This window comes from Cucurbita pepo, chromosome 2, assembly GCF_057944985.1.
Source record: "Cucurbita pepo subsp. pepo isolate OVF chromosome 2, ASM5794498v1, whole genome shotgun sequence".
Classification (NCBI taxonomy): Eukaryota; Viridiplantae; Streptophyta; class Magnoliopsida; order Cucurbitales; family Cucurbitaceae; genus Cucurbita; species Cucurbita pepo.
The window spans coordinates 3870852-3883788 of NC_141799.1; the positions used below are offsets into that span (position 1 = coordinate 3870852).

A 12937-nucleotide genomic window follows, 5' to 3' on the forward strand; every position below is an offset into this window, starting at 1 on the left:
GAAACATTCATTACAAGGGTGTGGAAATCTCTACCTAGTAAACACTGACAACAATATGTAATGGGTAAAGAAGACAATATTTGCTAGTGGTGAGTTTGAAATGTTACGAACGATATCAAAGTTAGACACTGGGGTGTGCCAGTGAGGCTGAGAGTGATACATAAGAGACTAAAACGGATAATATCTAGCTAAAATTGGGACGATATCCACCTCTACCTAATATTATTCTTTAAGATATCCAATCACTACCCCACATTACACACATTTCTTTGCCTATAAAAACCCTAAACCCTTCACCCAAGTGCTTCACAATCACAATCACTTCCTTCCCTTACTCACAAAAGACATGGGAAACCTCTCCCTTTCCCTCTCCCTCTTCCTCCTCCTCAACCTCTCCGCCCTTCTCTCCGCCCTCGCATGCGACTGCGACAACCCCCCTTCCCACCGTCCTCCCACCCCCAAGCACAAACCGCCGCATTTCCCCCCTAAACCCCCCAAATCCCCGCCCTCCTACAAACCCCCCAAATCCCCGCCCTCCTACAAACCCCCCACCGTCAAACCCCCTCCTCCTCCCTATGTCCCAAAGCCGCCGGTATCCAAGCCTCCTCCACCCTACGTCCAACCACCAGTACACAAGCCTCCTCCACCCTACGTCCAGCCACCAGTATCCAAACCACCACCCCCACCAACATACGTGCCAGTGCCTAGCCCACCACCACCCCCACCAACATACGTGCCAGTGCCTAGCCCACCACCACCCCCACCAACATACGTGCCAGTGCCTAGCCCACCACCACCAGTGAAGCCAGCTCCAGTAGTGCCATCACCAAACACACCGTGCCCACCGCCGCCGCCAAAGCAAGGGACATGCCCCATTGACACGCTGAAGCTGGATGCGTGTGTGGACTTGTTGGGTGGGCTGATCCATATCGGAATTGGCGACCAAACCAAACAAACTTGCTGCCCGGTTCTTGAAGGGCTCGTGGATTTGGACGCCGCGGTGTGCCTTTGCACCACCATTAGAGCTAAGCTTCTGAATATCAACCTCATCATCCCCATTGCCCTTCAAGTACTCATCGACTGTGGCAAACACGCTCCCTCCGATTTCCAATGCCCCGCTTACTAGTAAGTCTCAATTGTTCGAGTCATTTATTTTCATTTTTTTTTCCGACCTATCTAAAGAAATTAACTAATCAATTCAATCTATAAAATTTTCAAAGCAAATAAAACTTATACTCAAAGTGGATAATATCATACTGTTAGACGAACACGACTCTCTACAATGGTATGAACATAACTTCTTATGGTTTTGCTTATTCCTCACTTATAAACTCACCTTAAATTAGTCGATGTGGACTCCATCATCCAACACATACCATTAGGAAGAGTTGTGATTTCTAACCTAACCTAATGAGAGTCATGTTCTTAATTTAACATGTCAATAGAATCCTCATTGGTTAATTTAGATGAGTTCGAATAAGTTCATGATCCAATTTAACCGTACGCCCTTAAAATTGAATAGATCTAATTTTTTTAATAGGATTGATAAAGAAAATAGTAAATAATGATTAAAAATTGGGTACGTGGAGACGTGGAACCATTGACATAAGGTCATGGAAGGTCATGGAAATGGGGTCCAAATAATTGAGTGGTGAAAATATTTTAATAGATTTTTAACAGATTTATTAATATTTATTTATTATTTTTTCAGGAGTCACGGGCGGACGGAAAAAGATAATAATAATATTCGAAATTGGCAAGTGACAGCAGTAGAAGCAGACAAGACAACCCTACTTTTTTTTTTTTTTTTTTAATTATTAATTTGGTCGATAAGAACGTGAAATGTTTGGTTTGGTGTGAAATTTTAATTTTAATTTTAATTTTATGTGTTTGTTTTGTTGTCGTGTAGTATGAAATATCAAATCTATGTTCTGTGCCACAAAAAGTGACTGTTTTTTATTTAATCATTTTAATAATATTTTTAAATATACTCATTGCTTGTCTTTTTTATTTTCGGTAAATAAATATTAATACCTCAAACTGCATAATAATAATAATAATAAAATTAAAAAAACATTAATTAGCTATAAATTACAAAAAAAAAAAAAAAAAAAAAAAAAATTAATTTTTAATTTTGTCTCATAAATTTAAAATGATTGTAATTCAAAATGTTAGAAAGAATTTATTCCATATATATTAACCACCGCTAGTTGTCTTATTTCGACTTTTCTGGGCTTTAAAAAGGGTCTACTAGGGAAAGGTTTCCACACCCTTATAAATGGTGGTTTGTTCTCCTCCCCAACGAATGTGGGATGTCATAGTCCACCCCCTTCGGGACCCAGCATCCTCGTTGGCACTCTTTCCTTCCTCCAATCGATATGGACCACTCCCAAATCCACCCATCTTTAAATGGTGGTTTGTTCTCCTCCCCAACGAATGTGGGATGTCACAGTCCACCCCCTTCGGGACCCAGCATCCTCGTTGGCACTCTTTCCTTCCTCCAATCGATATGGACCACTCCCAAATCCACCCATCTTTGGGCCCCAGCGTCCTTACTGGCACACCGCCTCGTGTCTACCCCCCTTCGGGGAATAGCGAGAAGGCTGGCACATCGTCCAGTGCCTAGCTCTGATACCATTTGTAACAACCCAGATCCACTGCTAGCAGATATTGTCCTCTTTGGGCTTTCCTTTTCGAGCTTCCCCTCACGGCTTTAATATGCGTCTACTAGGGGAAGGTTTCCACACCCTTATAAATGATGGTTTGTTCTCCTCCCCAACCAATGTGGGACATCACAATTAATGTCTTTATTGTAATAGTCCAAGTCTACCACTAACAAATATTGTTTTTTTTCGGGCCCGTTACGTATCGTCGCCAACCTCATGGTTTAAAAACACCTGTGCTAGGCACAAGTTTCCACACTATTATAAAAAAAAGTTTTGTTCCTCTCTTCAATCGATGTGAGATCTCACAATAAGTATCTGGATTAGTATCTATTCTGCCATGTAACTATGAAAGACGTGTAAAAGGGAAAGTTCATACGCGTTTTAAAAGCTTGAAAGGAAAGATAATGTATTGGCAAGAATGTTAGACCATAAAGAAGCTATCATATCCCATTTAAGTTGGACCAGCCTTTTTCTGGGGTTCCATACTTTGGGGCTTTACGTTCATAATGATGTCATGCTTGCTTTTGGTACTCAGAGAAACAAATCTTAATCGAACCCATTTTTGCCCAATGGATTCAATCGGCTCATGGTAAAACTTCATATGGGTTCGATGTACTTTTATCTTCAACAAGCAGCCCGGCGTTCAATGCGGGTCGAAGCATATGGTTGCCAGGTTGGTTAAATGCTGTTAATGAGAATAGGAAGTGCAAAGAGGACAATATCTACTCGCGGTAAAGCTAGAATAGAAACGAAGAAGAAAGATTTGCTGCAGGGGAAGGGCACTCTTCATTCTTCATTCGAAACTAATGAATGTTGGGTCGGGGAGTTGGGTTCTGCCTTCTTATCAAAAAGAGAGTTGGGTAAAGCAAACTCCCTCCTTGGACGAGCACGGGACTTAGTCAAGTAGAACTGGGTTGCGCTGCGCTCCGATCGACAAAAAATCAGTGGGGCCATGCCGGTACGACTGAATATGCGTTAGAAAGGTCAATCCCTCCCCTACGACACCAAAAAAAACCGAGCTGAACTTCTACCCGCCCGAATAAAAATAAAATAATTAAAAAAAATTAAAAATTTTAATTTAATGAATAATTTTGAATATGTGGATTTGCTAGGGTTCGAACACTTCCTGAAAATATTTATAATGTTATATTGGGCCGGGCCTGATTTTAACCAGAAGCCCAACTTTCATGGGCCCACAACAGGCCCACTGGAAAGGCGAAGTTTTCTTGAGGAAGAAGCCGGTAGCTTAGTCGCTGAACTTGCTGAAGTACAAATCTGCTCTGCTCTGTACAACATCAGCGATCTGAGCGAGCGAGCGGCCTGGCTGGCTAGTTCTTTCTTCAATTTGTTGCTGTTCCTGAACTTCGTTTCCAGGTGATGTTCTACTTTTTCTCTTTTGATCGTTTAAATTTGGAATAGGCAGACATTTGGAAGTTCGCTTTACGAAAAATGGATCTTCGAGGGTTGTGTAGCTATCAAATTGCAAAATAGAGGAGGAAATTTGGAAGGAAATACTGGAAACTGTTGTCTTTCGAAGTTCGGTCGCGTTCACCTGCTTTGGGCATAGTATGGGTAGGGGGAGAGTGAAAAAGTGGAATATGAGAAGTGTTCGTTATGAGTTGAACATAGCAGTGGAATTTTGAAAATACATTCAAGGTTTAAGAGACGTGGGATGGGATTCTGCGATCCGTTTCATTATTTTATTTTATGGTTTTAGGAATTAGGCGAACTGTAAGTGTTTCAGAATGCTAACTAGTCATTGGAAAGATTAACCAGCTCTCTCCCCTGATTGGCCTATCAAGTACTGGGAGCCACTTTCTGGATTCTCCCATTATGGAGTACTTTGGTGTCTAGGGAGATAGTGATTCAACCCTTACAGGTGGTGGTCCTAATGTGGGGAAGGAATACGGTGTTAGATAGGAAATGATTATGGAGTTTTCCTTTTGAAGATTTATCCATTTGGTATACTATCCTTGTTGAGTAATATCCAAGTGACTCCTTGGTTGGAGAACGATCAATGCAAAGAATATTATAGTGGAAGTCCTTGAAGTATCTAGCTTTTCCGTTTATGGTTGATTTGCAAGGCTGTTTTCTTCAATTGGTTAGTGCGAGAAGTAGGTCTGAGATACCGTTTAGATAGTTGAATACCGCTTTTCTAATTCCTCAACTCGATTAGTTGACAAAATAAATGCAAATGTAGTTTCTGTCTCTAACTTTCATTGAAAAGCTCTGGCATTTTAGACTCGGACTGTTTTGACACTAGAGGTTGGAAGTCAGGAAAATCCAATGCAACTATTGAGTCTTCTTTTTAAAATTTCAATAGGAGTCAATTTGTTCTCTGCGTCGTTGTCAATGAAGATAGTCTGGAAAGCTATGTATCGTGAGAGAATATAGTTCTTTTTTTGGTCTTGACTCTATTATTGACTCCTATTGTAGATTAAAAATGAGGCATCCCACTAAAATATTAATTCTAGCAATTGTATTTCTATAAGGTGGTGAGCGAGGGGATTTCTGACTGCAATATGGACTTGAGCTGGACCATTCATTCATGTGTCTCTATAATGCACATGAACAAATGTATTCATGCAACTTGTAGTTTTTGTTTTGTTTCCTTTGGATTTTTATGCCCTGTATCCTGTTTTGTACCCTCCGGTTTGTAACAAAAGTGTACTCTCTATCATCATTGATAGAGTAGAACAATTATTCTGTAATATAGAAAGGGGAGATAAACTGCGCTATGGGGGAGCAGCAACTCATGGGGGATGGAGGAAGCTGACTAAAGTTGTTTGGATGTGTGTGTGTGTGTGTGTGTGTGTGTACGTGAGAGAGAGAGAGAGAGAGAGTGAAGTTATTTGGGTGTGGGTGTGAGAGGGGAGATACTTTTTAATGCCAATATGGCAATGCATTTCTAGATCCTCAGAAATCATGCATTTCTAGATCCTCAGAAATCATGCAATTCATTACGTTGGAAGTGTTGAAACGTACAAAAATATACAATTGGATTTAAAATACATACATACATATTATATATATAAATATACTTGGTCCCTTTGTCTTTGTTATATTTTTATGAAAGAGGTGTCATTAGTATGTTGTCATGTTTGTCTCCCATCACTTCATCCATGCCACTTTGAGTGGGATCATTCTGCCCTGCTAGATTATCCATTCTTACTGTCCTACTGGTTTTTTTCTCACTCTTCATAACAGGATAACAAAAACATGTCTAGGCGATATGATAGCCGAACAACAATCTTCTCTCCAGAAGGTCGTCTTTACCAGGTTGAATATGCAATGGAGGCAATTGGAAATGCAGGCTCTGCAATTGGGATATTGTCTAAAGATGGAGTTGTCTTGATTGGTGAGAAGAAGGTCACCTCCAAACTCCTGCAGACCTCAACTTCCACGGAGAAGATGTACAAAATTGATGATCATGTTGCATGTGCTGTGGCTGGAATAATGTCTGATGCAAACATATTAATCAACACAGCAAGAGTTCAAGCCCAGCGATACACTTATGGTTACCAAGAGCCAATGCCCGTTGAGCAACTGGTTCAATCTCTCTGTGATACAAAGCAAGGCTACACTCAGTTTGGTGGTCTACGGCCCTTTGGCGTTTCTTTTCTGTTTGCTGGATGGGATAAAAATTATGGCTTTCAATTATACATGAGTGACCCAAGTGGAAACTATAGCGGTTGGAAGGCTGCTGCAATCGGTGCAAACAACCAGGCAGCACAGTCGATGCTCAAACAGGATTACAAGGATGATATCACCAGGGAAGAAGCCATCCAGCTTGCACTTAAGGTGCTCAGCAAAACCATGGACAGCACAAGTCTGACTTCAGATAAGCTTGAATTAGCTGAGGTTGTCCTTTCACCCTCTGGAAATGTCAAGTATCAAGTTCGCTCGCCCGAGTCCCTAAGCAAGTTGTTGGTGAAGTCTGGTTTGACTCAACCGGCTGCTGAGGCTTCCTAAACGACTAGATGCTGGATTACTTATCGTGCTTGGTCCAACGCATTTCATCTTCTTCATATGACCTGAAGTGAACACTGGTGTTTGGATATGTCGTTAGATTGTTGGTTTTATTAATGTGCACTCTATAAAGTTTATATTTACTCATGTTAGAAACGCCGTTAATTATCCTTACCATGTGCAACTATCAAGTCAAGTTATTACATTGCAATTATTTTTATCTTTTTGTTTGACGAACACCGAAACTTGAGCTTATCTGCTATTTTTATCATCCTTGTCTGTCATGTACTATCAATTAAATTGCATACCTTTAGCTGTGGTTACTGCATTCTCTCTCCTCTCTCTCTCAAGGTAGGGAAGGGCAAAGGCCCTTCGTTCCAAGGTATGAGCCTCCTTTTCCCTTGCAAATTTGTGAGAGAGAAGCAGTTACTTCTTGACCTGGAAAATGAGAACGCTAGAAGAAGAGAGAAGGGAAAAATAAATTGTGCAGAAGTTATCGTGGCTGCGTCGAAAGAGAGTGCATGAGGAAGCCATAGCATGCACCTAGACCTCAGGTAATTCTCGTCTTTCGCTATAGTTTCCTTTTCATTCTCAAAATCTCAGTTGCTAGTGAATTTGCCATTTAAACTTTGCTGTTGATTCTTTTCTACACTAATTTACGTTAAAAGATAGCTAAGTTCTCTCCATTGGGATGCCTTTGTTTTTTGTACGATGCATGATGGGCTTGTCGCGATATTATGAACTGCTCTGTTCATGGCTAAAATTTGGTGGTAGAAGCTCATTTTAAATTGATGGGTTTGGATGTATTTGTAATTTGATTCACACGATTTCATTCAAAACCTTAAACATGATGTTGGTTTGACATCCATGGAGTAAAGGTCCTTCAAATCCATCGACCAACTGGTCGGGGATTGAAAGCCTCTTGGGCCACCTGCCTCCGACAATCAAATCTCATAAGTTTTTAGGCTGCTAGATGTTATTCATTTTTGGGATGAAGGGATCCACATATCAAATGTGAATCTACTTCACTATCTATAACCCACACATCAAACTCCTTTGTGAATTCTGGTTTTAAATACTGTTTTGGGTGCAATCAGCCATTTCCTTTGATCTCCATTGCATCCTGAAGGGTAAATTCTTTCAGGCTCACTGCCCCATATGTGGAATTGAGAATGGCAATTCAAGGGATTTGGAATATGTCCTCATTTTCAATGCATGATGTGATTGAAATTTGAAACTGAAGCAAAAGCAAAACATGTTTCTGTGGAATTGCTGATTTCTTCTCTGTTCTATCATTAAATAACTGAGATTTTCATTGACATCATTTCATTGTTTTAGTTTCAGATAGCAGAAGCCTCCAAAGCTCTCCACATGGATGTCTGCCCATTTGCGTTTCAGAGCATAACGTACGATTATTGAACCTCTGCAAAAGTCATTTGGATTTTACCATATCAAAATCATCATGGCGGATGTTGGCTCTACAACTACCGACACAATTCATCCATACACTCTAATCTCAGGTTTGAAAAAAAATAGTGCTGCTCTTCATCACATGTTTCTAAATCTAACAGAGCAATCTCATTGGCGTATATTATAACATGCCCTCTTACCTCCATGAATTAAATTTGTTTATTTTGGATCTAATACCAAACGGCTCGTAGAACTAGAAGCTTGAATTACAAGTTTAGTCTCAAAACTTCTAAGTTCATATTTACCAGGTCTATTAACTTTAAAAAATATTGAACAGATCTTTGAGCTAAGTTGCATTATTTTTGAAATGCCTAATAGGTCTCTAAACTTTGGTCTCTAAACTTTTAGTTTTGTGTTTGAATAGGTTGTTGACATACTCAAAATTTTAAAAAATTAATTATCTAATAGATATGACATTGAATTCTAAGTTTAGTAAAATGCTAAACTTATAGTTTTTCTTTAGTAAATTTGTCAATTTTTAAAAATAGTCGATAGGGTTGAAGGACTAAATAGACACAATCTTAAAAGTTCAACGACCTTTGTAAAGTTTACGATCATGACTTGAGGTGAGATGTCTATCGTATTCTTAGCAAATACATGAACTGTCTCAACCACATCGTACTGTGCGTGTTTGCATTCTAGTTAGTTGTTAAGTTTCGGATTCTATCCTTAGAAAACATTGGTTGCACCCACTATTTGATGATCTATATCATAGGTACCATATGAAAGGATAACTAAATTTAGATTAAAAAGGTAGAAAAGAAAACAGCACTGACACCATATGTAATTGTAAATGATATTATATATACCCATGCTTGCAGCCATGTGGTTTAGTGTATGGCACTGTGCTATCAAGCTTTAGGTCTCCTTTGTCTTTCTCTCGTCTTTTGTATTGCCAATGTCTTATGTTTATAGACTTGTCTGACAACTTTGTTCTGATTAACATGTTTGCAAATAGCAGCTTCCCTCAACAGCTCTTCCTTTTGTATTGCTGATCCCACTTAGTGACAAACATCTCTCATTTCTTTAATTAATTGCACTCTTTCAATATTAATGAACATTAGAAACCACTTTTTGTGTTTGGTGTGATGAATATATTGATGGATTGTTTGTTAAGTTAGGTCCTGTACTGTTTTGTGTTTGCAATGAATGTATTTCCACTGTTTCCTTTTCTCATTTTGCAGATGGGATCAACGAGAAGCCCTTAGGAGGGACATACTCTTTATTGATATAAATATAAGGTGGTTGAAGGAAAGGCATTCTCGAACAAGAAAGGTCGGTAAATAATTTCTCTCCATAACATATATATTTTTTGTTCGTATAATCATCTCAAATATGAACGATATGATCTGTTTTTTAGAATATTATGTCTCGAATCTTTCAAGTTTATTATTAGATATTCTAAAGTAGTGTCGGTTCGTTTTGTTCTATAAATTTTGGAAAAATATTAACATCGAGTCCTCTCTCGTTGTATGGAAATTATTAAGGCGGGTGCTCGAACCTAGCGTGCAACGTATCAAGAGGAGAGTCTCATCAACTCTTTGAGTGATTGTGTATTTGACAGTCTCATCATAACAGTGGACCTAACTTCATATGAACTCCTCTGTTTTTCCTGTTTTGGATTAAAGATCACATTTTTACGATCTCTTCCAAACATTTCCTCCATTCCCAAATCCTTGCTTAGCTCAGCTCAGCTCTGCTCTGCTCCAATGGCTGAAACTCCCTTCTCTCTCTCTCTCATCCTTCTCCTTATTCTCTCTCTCCTTCCTCCTCTGTCCCTTCAGTTGCAGGGGAACATCAGCGCCGCCGATCTTCAAGCTCTAAGAGTCATTAAAAACACCCTCACTGATCTCCCCCTCCGCCGGAGCCATTCCGGTCCCGGGTTTTTCTCCACTTGGGACTTCTCCTCCCTGGATCCCTGCTCCTCCTTCTCCGGCGTCGTCTGTGATCTCGGCCGTGTCACAATTCTCTCTCTTGGCACTGGTGGCTCTGATTCGCCTGGCCTTGCTGGGTCTCTACCGGCTGCCATTTCCGACCTCTCCGAGCTTACCCAGCTCATCCTCTTCCCTGGCATTGTTACCGGTCCGATTCCGCCCCAACTGGGCTATCTCCGGAATCTTCGAGTTCTTTCCTTAACGAACAACCGCCTTACCGGCACAATTCCGGACACCCTTTCCGCTCTCTTTCGTCTCCACACTCTCGACCTCAGTCATAACCAGCTCGCCGGAATTATTCCCCCGACGCTCACTAAGCTTCCTGACCTGAAAATTCTGATCCTCTCGTCGAACCAATTCTTCGGTGAAATTCCTGCCGACATTTCGTCGCCTCTCCTTCATCTCGATTTGAAATCTAACCAATTAAACGGTACTCTTCCGCGGTCGCTGCCGTCGTCTCTCCGGTATCTGTCGCTTTCAGAGAACTCACTGTGGGGCCCTCTTCGCGACGGGCTTGATTCTCTATCGGAGTTAGTGTATCTCGACTTGAGCGTGAACGGATTCAGTGGGCCCATCCCTTTCTCTCTCTTCTCACGCCCTTCCCTCTCCTCTCTGCTCCTCCAACGGAATTCTTTCTCCGGCAAGGTCCCACCGCTGCCCGACCACACAAGCCCGGTGATGTATGGGGTTGGATCCGTCGTGGATTTGAGCCACAACAATCTGTATGGAGAGATGTCGGCGATTTTCGCCGGCGTCGAGACGCTGTTCTTGAACAACAACCGCCTCATCGGATCCATACCGGTGGAGTACGTGAAGAGTGTGAGAAGCGGCAGCACCACCACTCTGTATTTACAGCACAATTTCATATCCGGGTTTCCACTGGAAGCCGGTGCCGATTTGCCCGACAGGGCGGCGCTTTGTTTGTCCTATAATTGCATGGAGCCGCCGGTGAGCGTACAGTCCTGCCCGGCCAGCGTTGGCGCGCCGCTGTCCCGGCCGCCGTGGCAGTGTCCACTGTTAAAAAGTCCATGAAAGTAGCTAAAATTATTAATAGATCATAGAATACAAGTTTTTTTTTTCCCGTTTTTATTGGGTTTTTTGGGTGTGAATCTCTTATCTTGTGTTTTTTTTTTCCACAATTGGGAGTTTATGTAATTGTTTTGCAACACTGATCGAATGAATACTTTAGTTTGTTGGTTCATATTATTAGAGAATGGAAGTCGCCTTTGAAATGTAAAATTATTTAAATATTATATCCCGAAACCATTAGAGTACATTTCTAATTCCCTATTATTATTCAAGTTTTTAATATTTTTAATAATATTTTTAATTTTTTTTAAAAAATTAATGTTCATGACATCTCTTCGAAATTTATAAGTTAGAAAGATATCCATACAAAGTTACAAAATTTTATAAGTTAGAAAGATATCCATACAAAGTTACAAATCTACGAGAAGTACAAAGACACGAGCATTATGACTTACCGATGTTTCTTTTTAGTTTAATAATAAAAGATATCATTAATGTTTGAAATACAAATAACTGAGTGGAATGTCTAATTATAAAAGGGAGGATGAATTAAAATAAACTTATAAATAAGAATACCTAGATTTGAATAATATATGTTGAAACAAATGTGAGGGAGAAGAGTAATGAATAAAGAGATAAGTGGAAGAAGGGGTGAGATTAATAAATGGAGATTTGAGGAAAGAGAAGGAAATAAGACAATGCAATAAAGGAAGGGGAAGTTTGTCACGCACCCAACCCACGAGCCCACCTCTCTTAGAGTTAATATTTCTATAATCGAATAAACACTTCATATATACTCGTAAAAGTGATATTTTAAAATTTAAGGATTAACACGATACTATAACTCAAGTAAAGACACTAGTAAGCTTGCCTGGTGAAAGGTTAAATGAACTAATAAGGTAAGAGTATGTCACTATGATTGGTGGCCTTCTCCGAGACGGTTCAGAAACATAGATTTGAAGACAAGTTCAAGAGCAATTATATTAAATGACGATGTTTACCGAGTTTATAGCTTTTGAGGGAAAATCTTTGATCTTTGTTTGGTTATAGTTGATACCCACTCACGATTCCTTACAAGCATCTGTTCAAGAAAGAGGAAACCTAAGACAAAAAGCAGCTCGACCCATAGAAAGATAAGCGAGGCAAGTTGACATGGTTAGCCAAATACGCCTCCTCAGTGACAATCTAAATAATTGTGCTGCATCATTCAATAATTTCTAGGGAGGGAAATCAAGAATCCAAGCAACATTATTGAGGAAAGAGTGATAATCCCATAAAATCACTAACACTACCCCACAAGAAAAAGGATAACAGTAATGCATGGTAGGGACACAAGGAATAGAAAGAGAATAGACACTGCAACCTAGAATTTCAAGTAATATTTGAAACACACAATAATGACAGTCTAAAGAAAAAGCAGAACATGCAGATCCATAAGCTTAAACCAGTGACCATCCCACTTACCTTTACACGCATGGCTCTCACAACACAGACAAGGCCTTGGCCTTGGCCTTGGCCGTGACCTTGGGCGCGCACTCCCTGACACGCCAATCTTAAAAGTTGTTTCTTTAAGCACAATCTTGTTCATCTTTCTCCCTCTGTGTTTGTGCTTCTGATCCCCCATCTTACATCTTTGAATCTACCAAACATGTGCACTTTTTTTAGCCCTTTTGGTTGCTGAATAAATAATCAAAAGGACCACACTGACCTGTCTACTTCAAGCTTACCCCCCCGTGGTGCCCTTGGCTTGCAGATAGCCATGGTGCATGTTGGAAAGCCTACAAAACTCATCAGTGCAATCTTGACCAAATAATGAAACAGTAGAGTTATGAGAAAACATCATTGACACGTTATATTAACACTCCATGA

At 40.2% G+C, this 12937-nt stretch overlaps 3 protein-coding genes across 6 annotated transcripts; all 3 read left to right on the top strand.

Annotated features, from left to right (window-relative positions):
* The first annotated feature begins 291 nt into the window (after window positions 1-291).
* LOC111788530 (uncharacterized) lies at window positions 292-1994 on the top strand. 2 transcript variants are annotated; one of them, XM_023668869.2, is made up of 2 exons: window positions 294-1125; window positions 1712-1994. In XM_023668869.2, coding segments are annotated over exons 1-2 (780 nt in total). In that variant the 5' UTR covers window positions 294-346; the 3' UTR covers window positions 1713-1994. The 2 variants fall into 2 exon arrangements, with proteins under 2 accessions (XP_086977203.1, XP_023524637.2); XM_087121077.1 differs by lacking the exon at window positions 1712-1994 and having other exon boundaries at window positions 292-1126.
* Window positions 1995-3887: 1893 nt separating this feature from the next.
* LOC111788533 (proteasome subunit alpha type-4) lies at window positions 3888-6906 on the top strand. The gene is made up of 2 exons (XM_023668875.2): window positions 3888-4040; window positions 5874-6906. Exon 2 carries the CDS (start codon window positions 5886-5888, stop codon window positions 6636-6638), a length of 753 nt encoding a protein of 250 aa, XP_023524643.1. The 5' UTR covers window positions 3888-4040; window positions 5874-5885; the 3' UTR covers window positions 6639-6906.
* Window positions 6907-7042: 136 nt separating this feature from the next.
* On the top strand, window positions 7043-11240 carry LOC111788532 (uncharacterized). 3 transcript variants are annotated; one of them, XM_023668874.2, is made up of 4 exons: window positions 7043-7189; window positions 7974-8155; window positions 9290-9380; window positions 9593-11240. In XM_023668874.2, exon 4 carries the CDS (start codon window positions 9815-9817, stop codon window positions 11069-11071), a length of 1257 nt encoding a protein of 418 aa, XP_023524642.2. In that variant the 5' UTR covers window positions 7043-7189; window positions 7974-8155; window positions 9290-9380; window positions 9593-9814; the 3' UTR covers window positions 11072-11240. The 3 variants fall into 3 exon arrangements, with proteins under 3 accessions (XP_023524642.2, XP_023524641.2, XP_086977469.1); XM_023668873.2 differs by having other exon boundaries at window positions 7980-8155; window positions 9290-11240; XM_087121343.1 differs by lacking the exons at window positions 7043-7189; window positions 7974-8155 and having other exon boundaries at window positions 8517-9380.
* The last annotated feature ends 1697 nt before the right edge of the window (window positions 11241-12937 follow it).

Coding starts and splice junctions, on each gene's coding strand:
- LOC111788530 (XM_087121077.1), top strand. CDS start 347: ATGGGAAACCTCTCCCTTTCCCTCTCCCTCTTCCTCCTCCTCAACCTC.
- LOC111788533 (XM_023668875.2), top strand. CDS start 5,886: ATGTCTAGGCGATATGATAGCCGAACAACAATCTTCTCTCCAGAAGGT.
- LOC111788532 (XM_023668874.2), top strand. CDS start 9,815: ATGGCTGAAACTCCCTTCTCTCTCTCTCTCATCCTTCTCCTTATTCTC.